This window comes from Populus euphratica, unplaced genomic scaffold (genome assembly GCF_000495115.2).
Source record: "Populus euphratica unplaced genomic scaffold, PopEup_1.0 scaffold317.1, whole genome shotgun sequence".
Lineage (NCBI taxonomy): Eukaryota > Viridiplantae > Streptophyta > Magnoliopsida > Malpighiales > Salicaceae > Populus > Populus euphratica.
The window spans coordinates 271,722-283,351 of NW_011499952.1; the positions used below are offsets into that span (position 1 = coordinate 271,722).

Below are 11,630 nucleotides of genomic sequence, written 5' to 3' on the forward strand. Positions count from 1 at the left end.
AATCCTTCTGCTTTTACAACTCTATGTCCACCGAGTGGCAGTGAAACATTTGGGATGCCTTTGCTTTCCCTGGAAGATAAAATAATGTTAGAGAAGTCCCAAAATAAATGAAGACCTTGATATGCATGCCTGCTTCTGTTCTCACACATGCAGTGGTTTTCCCCTCTTTTTCCTTATGTTCAATTATGTGGTCCTTTGGAATTTCCTGTTACTGTTCCTGACACTAGCAAGAATTTAGCATCTTGTTTTAGTTGTAGAGATTTTGTTACCCCATATATCAATAATTTAGTGATGGCCCATATGATCAAAGTGCAATTTATCATCGCATCTTTCCAATTATGTGTTCTTAAAGTGATATGCTGGCATGGATGGTTTGTTTTCCTTCTGACTTTGTTCTATCCAGCATTTTTTTTAAAACTTTTTATGGAGTTTTTAACAGATTCTGCTGACAAGTGCAACATGCCTGTTTGTTGTGCATTTCAATTTCTTAACATGCTGTCCCTTGTGGGCACCACTGGAACTTCTTAGATTTGCTGACAGTTTGGCTGAAAAAATCCATTTCAAATGCACGATACCACTACTGCAATTGCAATGCATAGCAATTTCATGTGTGTACACAACCTATTTGTATTGTGTGAATTTAGTTTCTCTTTCTAGGCCAATATTAAGTGCATATAAAGTAATTCAGTAGGAAGATTAATCATGTTACACCATTAGTTACTTGCTGATCCTATTAAATAAGATTAGCCTTTCTGTTTCTAAATTCTGCTTTGGGAGATTCATAATGCTTTGTCAACTTTTTTCAGAAGCGGCCTCTATTAAACCTTTTTCTTCCTGATGCTTTTTCAGGGACCAGTTGGAAAGAATGGAATATCTCCTGTTGCCTCATCTACTGCCTCAGCTGCTCATGTGCGAACTATGCGAAAAGGATCTACCGACCATCTTGCACTCAATGTTGATCTGGAATCTGGTAGTCTGATCAACCACGAGGAAACTGACGAGGACAAAGGTTTGCATTCTACGGCTTCCTTCTCCTGGATAGAAGTTTCTTGGATTGAAAACTTTATCTTGTATAATTTTTTATGACAGGTCATGTTTTCAAGTCTCTTAACACATCAGGTCTCATTCCGAAACAAGGAAAGTCAGCTGCAGATCGAATCGACAGCATATGGTAAAGTGCTAAAACTGCATAAATGAATAATTAGGGAGTAAGGGAAAAAAAATAAGGAAAGCTCAAATTGCTGTTTCTAACATTTCGTATTGCACTTTCAATGTGATCAATTTATAAGTTGGTGTGTATGAGGATATGTATTAATCAGTCTTCACCTGTTTTTTATTGTCAGTGGGATTCAATTCAGTGAACCAACTTGAAACTAACCTGCTTTCTACCTGTGCAGGGTATCTGGCGGCCGAGTACTAATGAGTCGTCCCAGGGCGAGGCTAGGCCTTATTGCCTATTGGCTTTTCTTGCATATATGGCTTTTGGGAACCATTTTGTAACGAAGTCTGTGATCATCTCCTTTCTGGACCACAGTTACAGCCTTAAGCGTCAGCATATGCAACTTGTATCATAGATATTCACCCTATCCCTTTCGTTATTGTTGTTCACATTGAAATTCTTTACCATCATGGATCCTCTGCCATCATATTTTAGGGTGCAGAGAATCCAATCTGCTTGTGGAAAATAATCCACGTTTGTTTATACCCTTTTGTAGGAAAAACTGAGATATAGCTTTGCGAGGATAAGAGGAATGTGAAAATTGGTGGTGACAAGTGTCTAACCTTGGTTTCTCTCCCGTGTCTGCGTGCCCTTTTTGTAACCAGCAGCTCCAAATCTTGTAATCAAAATAACCACAACCTCTGTTTAAATCCCAGCTAAAACTAGACCGGTAAAATGTTCTAAACCTAGCCATCAGGAACAGGAAGTACCACTAAGCAATACCACTCCTGTAAAGGAGCTCAGCTGGACAATAAAATGATGGGTGGAATATTCATAACCATTCAAAATCTTCTGTTTGTTGTAGGATTCATTTGAAAATCAGATCTTCAAAGCAATGTCTTCAATAAGTGAATGATGATTTGTTGAATCAAATTCAGCAAAGAGACGCTCTTTCATACATGTTGCTATTAGCCCATTCCATTTTACAGTACCCGAGATGAAGTCGCCAGTGGCAATAATCTTGTTTCAAGTTTCTGCAATCTGTCTGTCCAATGCTCTCTATAAATATTCCGACACAGATCAGCACCAATAAAGAGATTCACCTAAGTCAGGTATATATATATATATATAACACCTCTTTATGGAAAATAATTTCCTCCAACCCCATTTGTGTTTTTTTTCCTTGCCGTTGATCACTCTTTTACCGTGCTTAAAAATTACCACTCAAGTAAAATTTTATTTTATTTTATTTGGGAGCAGGAGCATCTTCCTCTCTTGATATGGAAATTCTATGGTGGAATTCACAATTAAAAAAAGAATAAAGATGTTAGAGATTCATGATAGAAAATACTATTTATGAAAAGATAATTATATTTATAATTGAGATGCTATAATACGATGGATATTAAAATAAATTTACCCACTGCCATATATTTATGAAAAATATATTTTTTTTAAAATTGTTTTTAAAAAATGATCTTGATTGACATAAATTGATGTAAAAATATTATTTATGATAGAATAGAAAAAATTAAGTGGCAATAGGCTCGAGGACAGTTTCTACGTTATCTTACACGCTAATAACCAACTTTGAGATTGTCGAAGCGGGTATGGAAATAGCCATGTGATTTGCGCTCTCGGGTTAGATAAAAAATGTTTTTGAGCAAATATGATGTAGAGTCGATGTAAGTGTATTTTAAATAAAAAAAACTAATTTTTAATGAAATAAATCAATATAAAATGATTGAAATGAAAAAGAAAATAAGTTAAAGAAAACAATGTAAAACTATAGTCTTGAAACCAGCCCGCCCAACAGATTGACTCAGAACTCGGCCGATCTAGGGCTGGAACTGAATTGAATTCAAGAAAAAATAGGGAAAGTAAAAATTCAGTGTGACCTGACTAACTCGGCGACTCGGTTGATCAGGTAAGACCCGATTGCAAACCCGTTAACTTTTGCTTTTTTACTAAAACAATGTTGTTTTAATCTTTTTTTTAAAAATTAACTTGATTTACCAAGTGACTCGGTTAAAACTTGGAATCTAGGCCTTGGACTGAGCTGGCCACCGGACCGGGTCTTAAAACTATGTGTAAAACTTTGTTAATTCATTAAGATAATCATCCAAGTCATTTAACCAAAACAACATAGAAAAATCCCCAAACTTATTTTTTAATCAATTAAATGTTGAAAGATGAAATAAAAAAATCAAACATAAAAAAAGATAAAAAATTAGAAATTACAAGAATAAAAAAAATTGAGTTTGCCTATGTCAACTCACCAAATTAATATATCAGGTTATGAAATCACGATAACAAGACAAAAAGAAAAATAAACAAAATTACAAAATCTTTTTTTTAAAAAAAAAAATCACTATCAAATTTAACAATTTTACCAATAAAAGTTTTTGTTGATATTTACACTTACAGTTCATTGGTACATATATTATTGATAGACTTACGTACGGAAACAATCCATCAAAAAAACTCTTGTTAATAATTTATAGTTTATTGGTGAGTTTATCAGTAATAAATATATCGATGGATTTATAGAAGGATAAAGGGTACCAAACTTTTTTCTCCCACTTCAATCAATAGATATTTCCATCAATAAATTTAACATATCACTGACAGGAAAATTATATGTAATGCCATAAATATTTTTATTTGTTCGTTAGTATATTAATTGATAAATATAATATATCACCGATAGAATACTATTTGTAATTTTGTAGGTGAGTTAACAATAACAGCGATATTTGTAATAAATTTTTTCCAACTCTTTTTAAAATATATCGACGAAGTTGTTCTGTTGGTAACCCCATCAATAATATTTTTTTTTAAATATATTGAATAGAAGTATAAAAATAATTAAAATAATATAAAAATTAAATATTTATTACAAATTTAATCATTTATACTTTCAAATAAATGAATCTAAAATAGAAACAGCACCTCCTTATGCATCTATATAAATTAATAGATAAAAAAATTAAACAGTTCCTTTTTTTTATTTTAAAAATTTAGCAACACCTCTCCTGTCTTGTACCTATACGGGAGTAAAGACTATCAAGAATTTTTAAACTTACAAATAAAGAAGATATACACCACAACCCAATTAATTTTACTCAGTTTCTTCTAACAATGGACTGTTGCAGTGCACACTGGAGCTTACGTAGCACCCTCAACTAGTACCAGAAAAGACATGATTTTTTATTCAATGGATTGGACCCACGACTCATTCGTTGTTAAGAAAAAAATAAAAATCTTAAGATATAGTTTTGATATATTTAAAATAACTTAATATAAACCCTTTTTAGATACTGATTTTGATGTTTGAATTAGGAGAATTAAGAAAATGAAAATATATTTTCAATTATCAAATCAACTCTTTGAAGTCATTTGAATATGTAGACTTCTACTGACTCAATTTTAACCTAAAGGCAGACAATATTCATGACTGTACTGAACATTAGATGTCACTGTTTGTCATGTAAATTATAAATAGATCCCAACTAATTGACTAAATACCTCGTCTAGAAAATGCAATGTAGTTCTTGTCAAGAGAACCCCATGAAGAAAATAATTCCTTCCCAGCTTGCCCGTTAACATGTGACCTAGTTGATGCTCTCCTTCTTGACTTGCTTGCTTCGCTATAGCGATGCCATCAATAAATTAATGTAGATGAATGCAAACAAGTTTCCTTCAATTTCGTCCATCTACACCTCGTTCACCAATTTCAATCTTTGACTCTTCGGAATGGGTTTCACTTGGTTTCAAAATTATTTTAAAATTATTACTAATTGAGTTACTAAGACTAATTGATTTGATATATTATAAGGAATTGAAAACAAATTACAGTAAATGCTAATGCTACTATTAGCTCGACAAAATCAATCCATCAATATATTTTAGAAGGTTAAAAAAAAAATTTATAAATATTATTATAATTATTAATTTATTAAAAAAAATTACATATGGTTTTTATGTTGGTGATATGCTAAATAGTATTGAAAAAATTACCAACAAAATAAAATGAGTAATTTTTTTAGTGCACATGACATGTTTGTAAAATCATCGATAAATTTATTAATGAATTTATTGACAGATCAAAAATTAATCACGAGTGTTTTTTTAACTAATCTTTTTCATCCATGATTCAGTTTTTAAAATAATCATAAACAAATTGTTAATTTAAATACTGATAAAAACTTTTAACTCAATTTTGAGAGTTAATTAATTTAATTAACTTATATAATTGTGTAAAACCCGACTAAGATCTTCCATTTATTCATATTACCATTGCCCTTGGAGCAAATATAAGAAAAAATATCAGTAAGTTTTTATTTTATGTTATGATTAGGGGTATTCTTAATAAGCTTTCACAAATTAAGGTTAACTTATCTCTTTAATCCAGTTAAAGACATGCTATCCACCTCAAGATTAATAATAGAATTCATGGTAATTCTATTTTGGAAGATCTAGCTCGAAGTTTAAACACTAACGGTTAAAGATTGGAAGTTCACAGATCTCCTTGATCATTGAAAAACACTAATATGTTGACATTTCTTCTTTTCTCTTCTCTTTAATCGGCAGTGGCAGTAGCAGCTGTGGACCAGACATTATTTAAAAGCACACTCAATTCCTTTGCATAGCAGACTATTTGAGCCAGACCTGAGCCACTCGACAATGACCTGTTCTTTGCTGTGGACCAGACCTTATTCTGTGTCAAGTGCCATGAAGCTCGGTTTGAAGGGTTAATCAAACAGTTAGCTTGCGACAGATTAATTTTTAAACCAGAAAACTGAACCTCTTGCATGCCGAGTACTCTTCCTTTCTTGCAACTAGCTAGTTTGTTCATTGCAGCTAGCCGTTTGTACTGGCATGCATTCGAGAGAGAGGTACGAGTGACCTCACAGCTATAATGTGACAACCACATGCACCCACACGAATCATGGCCAGACAGCTGAGGCGTAAATGTCAATATTGCTAGCTGATCATGATATATCATTGCCAATACCAGGGACGAGCAGAAAGTCCTTGCATGCCTTTGAACTCAAGCAAAATAGATCATATTCTTTCTCATCAAAAGCACCAAGAAAAAGAGAAGAAGAAGAATGCTCTCAGCATGCATCAACCACCTCTTACCCCAGCCCATGTGGCTTCTTCTTTTCTCATCCCTTGGATTTATCTCCTTCCTCAAAACCTCAACCCTTCTTCTCAACTGGGTGTATGCAACGTTTCTCAGACGAAAAAAGGATCTCAAGGACTATGGCTCCTGGGCTGTCATCACTGGAGCTACTGACGGTATAGGCAAAGCCTTTGCTCATCAACTAGCTCAAAAGGGTCTAAACCTTATATTAGTGAGTAGAAACCCCAACAAGCTCAAAACAGTCTCGAGTGAAATCCTAGCAGAACATCCAGGCACCAAGATTAAGACAGTTGGGTTTGATTTTTCAAGCAAAGTTTCCACTCGTACCGTCCAAGGAGTTATACAAAAGGCCGTAGAGGGATTAAATGTTGGTTTGTTGATAAATAACGTGGGAATCACGTACCCCGCGGCCAGGTTTTTCCACGAGGTGGATGAGAAAGCTTGGATGGACATTGTTAGAGTGAATTTGGAGGGCACTAGTAGAGTTACTAGAGCAGTTTTACCAGGGATGATTCAGAGGAAAAGAGGTGCCATTGTTAATATCGGCTCTGGAGCTTCTAGTGTCATGCCTTCACATCCCCTCTTCACAATCTATGCTGCTACCAAAGCGTAAGCATTGCATAACCATGAACCATTCTCTTTGTTTCTCAACCACTATTTTTCAATTTCTAACTCAAAATTTTGGTGTTTATATTGATTTTTTTCTTCTATCTTTTAATTTTGATAAGCATTAAGGGAACAAAAAAAAAAAAACAAACAAACGAGGTTTGAAAGGAAAGGAAAGAATCAATTGGTGTATATATATATATATATATAAATCAATGTCAAAAGGTTGTAATTAATAATAATTATTTATATTGGCACTCCTAATAATATAAATTATTTAAATTTGATCATAATTAGTTAACTAATTAAACAACTAAAGATGGGATGAGAGATATTTTAGATTACTAAAGGATAATTATTTATATAACATAGAAGTGTTAGAGAATTAAAAAAAAATTAAAATATTTTTGTAGGTTTGAATATGATCTTCTCGAGAAATTTTAGAGTACTTGAAAATTAATTATCAATGCTTAGTACTCTATGTGAGAGATACAGATACAAAAGGAATAGAAGAAAATTTAAAATATATATTTTTATTCTAATTGAAAATATTATTATCATTTTTGGTGAGTTTAGATTTTTTTTCAACCTTTTAATTTATTTTTGCGCACGTCTCTCTCCCTTAAAATGACTTGTAAAACAATAATTATTATTAGTTATTTCTGCAATAATATAAAATTTTCAAACGCTTACACTACACTCCCTCTCACTTAGAAGGGCAGAAAAATAAGTTGACTGAACTTTAGTTACATATATGTTGACTGTTCGTTCTATAGTTTTTCAAGGTAGGTCAAATATAAAGGAATGTACAGGGCATTAGGTCACTGAATTGAAGACTTCTTTACACCGGAACCAACCAACCGCCTTTCTTATCATGATTTATTAATTATGGCCGGTACACCGTAAAGAGTTTTCAGGTGGTTTCTAGTCGGAGCCTCCTCTTTCCATGTTTTGTGGTATTCTTTAGTATGCTTATAGCAAGAGTGTAATCCTTAGTTTATGTTTTAATTTTAAAATATATAACGATAATTATACTTATTTAAATTGGGAGAAATTAAATGTTTCTACATATATTTTAAAAATAAATATTGTGATTACATAAGAAAATGTTTTGAAAAAGATATTAATTAATAATGAAATTTAAATCAAAATGCATAGCTTTCTCTTTTTTGGGATAATTATTAAATAGCAGTTTTTCTTAAAAATAAATAAAATAGGAAGCTCATCCAGGAAAAATAAAATCAAGTAGAATCTAATGGGCTACTTAAAGTTTTTGTAAGCTTTATTTTGTGCAAGAACAATGGGAAACAAATAACCATTAAAAATAATACTCTAATCCCCATCAAATATTTAAAAAAAAAAAAATTCTCCAGCTTAATCATCTATAATCGGCACTGCTAATTTCTCATTTCCTTTTAATTTAATAGATATCTTTATATATTATTTTAAAATTGTATTACTTCTCAGTGGCTTTGAAATTGCTACAGTAGCAATATGATCTCTTCTTAGGAGTGATCTCTAATTACTCTACCGAGTTGTGCTGAGCCCTTGCAGATATGTTGACCAATTTTCGAGATGTCTGCACGTGGAGTACAAACGTTATGGAATCCATGTACAGTGTCAGGTATTATAACTTCCATCATATCTCTGTTCTTGCTGGTGGCTACATCTCCATAACCCATATTTGTCTGGTATATCGAAGTATAAAGATAAGAACTACATTAGTACAGTTTCTGAAGAATTAAATCAGGTTAGGTGACCTGAGTACTCATAATAAATGTGCGGTGAAGTCATGAAAATTTCAAATGAATTTCGGCTTTTCACGAGTGTTTGATGGGTTGATGTGTCTGCACTTGGCTGTTTTGTGCTCCTCTCTATATAAATAAGAGTCCTTTCGATGTTTAACTTACTAAAATGAGGAAAAAGAGTATCTTATATCATGAAGAGAATAACAATATATATATATATATATATATATATATATATATATATATATATATATATATCAGTAGTAGGAGTTTTAAATTTATCGATTAAATTTTATGTTAGTATTTATATTCTTAGTTTGTCAATATATATTTTACTGGTAGGCTAACGAATAATAATACTTTATTAAAGAAACTTTCATTGATAATTTGTTATATATCAGTTACTTCATTAGTAATAATTTTACAGATAGATTCTTGTCTTTTAATTTACGAGGTTTTTAACACTCACATATCATACACACAAATCTTAAATTTATAAAGCCTACAAATGCACGTATCACATATAGTATACATGGCAAGTTAAACCCAAAAGATCGTCCCAAGGATTTGCTAGTAGAGTAAATTAACCAAATCAACCAAATTGCTTCACAGAAAATTAAGTAAACTAAATAATTCAAGAAAAAAGGGTATGGATTGAAAACAATAGAAAAGGAAAACAATTGTAGCAATTGTAGCAAATATTGGATATCTCGGTTATGATTAATTAATCCCTTATTGATTTTAATTTAATTCAAGTTTGGCATAAAGTCCAATCTTAGGTTTTGTCAAGTTCGTTAGATGTTCAGGCTAATGACACTAAATTCAATCAAGCAAAATAGTTGTTATAAGCAATCAATCTTATCAACGAATTTTAAAGCTCAAAACTTTGGTAAATCATACACCAAATACTTCTTATAAATTCAATATTAGTTCATTCCTCTATGTAAAAAATTCCAATTAAGAATAATATTTCATCCATTCAAATCTCACAATTAATCACCACTCATAATCAACTGGGTATTAGCCTAATTATTCTCATAAGCAATCAAAAATTAAGATCAATGAATGAAATAAAATATAAAATTAAATGATCATTTAATTAGAGTTCATAACAATGTCCCCTTAGTAACCCAATAAAAGGTTTTAGTTGTAAATAGTAATAGCTTAATGCTTCCAAGATAAAACCAACTTTAATTATTTATTTTTTTCAAACCTTCCTTTTAGATGTCAGCTCCTCTCTTTTCTCGAGTGTTTACGGTCTCCAAAACTCCTTTTAGTTGCTATCCAAAAGGGCTTTGTAGTCCTGGTTTTATCCTTCAAAAAAAAAAAAATATATTTTAATTTTTATTATAAATTCTGACTCTTTTTTTTCCTTGATATTACGAGTTAATTTTGGGTTAGAAAACATGTAAATTGAGACTTCTCTATGTTTGGCACAACCATTTGGAATCATTGTCCTTACAATTTTTTAATATTTGAAACTCGAGATAGGTTAAAACACCGAGACAATTTATGGGTTGCAGGGATTTTTTATCTAGTTCGGACTCTATATTTTAACTTGTTTTGTAGGTTTTAAAACAACAAAATTAGGATTTTTTATCTTCATAAGAATTTGAGACCCATAAACAACTCTTGTTATAACCTAAAAACCAATAAGAACTCAGCTTTGTCTAAGGCAGACCAACTAGTGATTGAATTTTAAGCTTACTTTGATGTTTGCCTCCTCATATAATCCTAAATTCATCATACTCTAGTAATTAAATACCTTTCTGAAAAGCTTGAGATGTCCTCTAAAACTCCTTCTATAGAAAAAACATTAAAATATCTTTTAAGATCATTTATTCAGTTATTTGTACCTACATTTAAGAAAAAAGTTAATTGCATGAAAAATAAACTAAAAACAAGAATAAAACACTAGATTAGGCTAAGAGTATATGTGAAATTAAGCACCAAAAATATGTGTATCAGTTTTTTACTTATAGAATTCCCTACTATTAATTAAATATTAATATTTTAAATTTATTTGTTGGTATTTTTATCTGTAATGTCTAATTAAAATTTTTCAAAAACTTTCTAAATATCATTAACTACTTTTGAGTTTGCCAATAATTTTGTTTATAAAAAAATAATTAACAATTCAATTATGAAGAAAAGAATTTCTAAGTTATTAGAAAAATAGTGAGGTAATTTCATGAATTAAATGATGTGATTAAGGCTTCCTCCTCAGGTGCCACTATATGTTGCAACAAAAATGACCTCAAAAATAGCTTCGATTGGAAGATCGTCCTTCTTCATACCAACACCAGAAGATTATGCAAAGTCTGCAATTGGTCGAATAGGCTATGAAGCACGGTGCGCTCCTTACTGGGCTCACTCATTTCAGTGGTGCTTTGCTTGGTTGCTTCCAGAGTGTGTTCTTGATGCTTGGCGTCTCTCTATTGGTATCCACCGAAGAGGAAAGCTCATTGTCTAAATTCTTTTTGTTTTTCACCGTATCAGTCAGTGAAACAACTACTAAGCGAGGGGTTTTAGAGGTTTTAGGTTTTTATATCGTTTTCTAAATTTTTTATTTTATTTCTATTTAGCTATGCATGCTTTCAGAAATTATTATATTTATTTCTAAAATTCATTAATTATCAGCAGGTTATTTAACCTTTGCCATCATGAGTGATTATTGCGTTGATAACAAAATAGTGATATGAATTATGACACCTAGCAATGAGAAAGTAATTGTTGTGATATTAATGATAATTTAGGTGATTAAGCAATGAATCAATAACAAATTATGATCAGTTGGCAGGTAGTTTTATGGAAATTATTTTTCACTATATGAAAATATCCTCTTAAATGAGTACTATTAGTCAATTGATTGAAAGATGTTCTCTTAATTTTTTGTTGTTTTTTATGTTATAGAATGTACATTTATAGAAAATATTATAGATATATTTTTATGTTGTAATGTTCTCTC

General features: G+C 31.2%; 2 protein-coding genes across 3 annotated transcripts in view; both read left to right on the plus strand.

The window, feature by feature from the left end:
• TNO1 (TGN-related, localized SYP41 interacting protein) overlaps positions 1–1,865 on the plus strand; it is a 36,261-nt gene extending 34,396 nt beyond the window's left edge. Inside the window, exons 8-11 of one of the 2 annotated variants that reach the window (XR_844709.1) lie at positions 850–1,009; positions 1,090–1,171; positions 1,398–1,565; positions 1,716–1,865. Coding sequence is in view for 1 of the 2 variants with exons in the window: in XM_011044039.1 (XP_011042341.1) it covers positions 850–1,009; positions 1,090–1,171; positions 1,398–1,500 (345 nt within the window). In the remaining variant the exon portion in view is untranslated. Of the gene's footprint in view, positions 1–849; positions 1,010–1,089; positions 1,172–1,397 lie in introns of both variants that reach the window. The other variant, XM_011044039.1, reaches the window with a different exon arrangement.
• Positions 1,866–5,881: 4,016 nt separating this feature from the next.
• LOC105138049 (very-long-chain 3-oxoacyl-CoA reductase-like protein At1g24470) lies at positions 5,882–11,196 on the plus strand. Its single transcript, XM_011044040.1, has 3 exons — positions 5,882–6,917; positions 8,469–8,538; positions 10,890–11,196. Exons 1-3 carry the CDS (start codon positions 6,274–6,276, stop codon positions 11,133–11,135), a joined length of 960 nt encoding a protein of 319 aa, XP_011042342.1. The 5' UTR covers positions 5,882–6,273; the 3' UTR covers positions 11,136–11,196.
• The last annotated feature ends 434 nt before the right edge of the window (positions 11,197–11,630 follow it).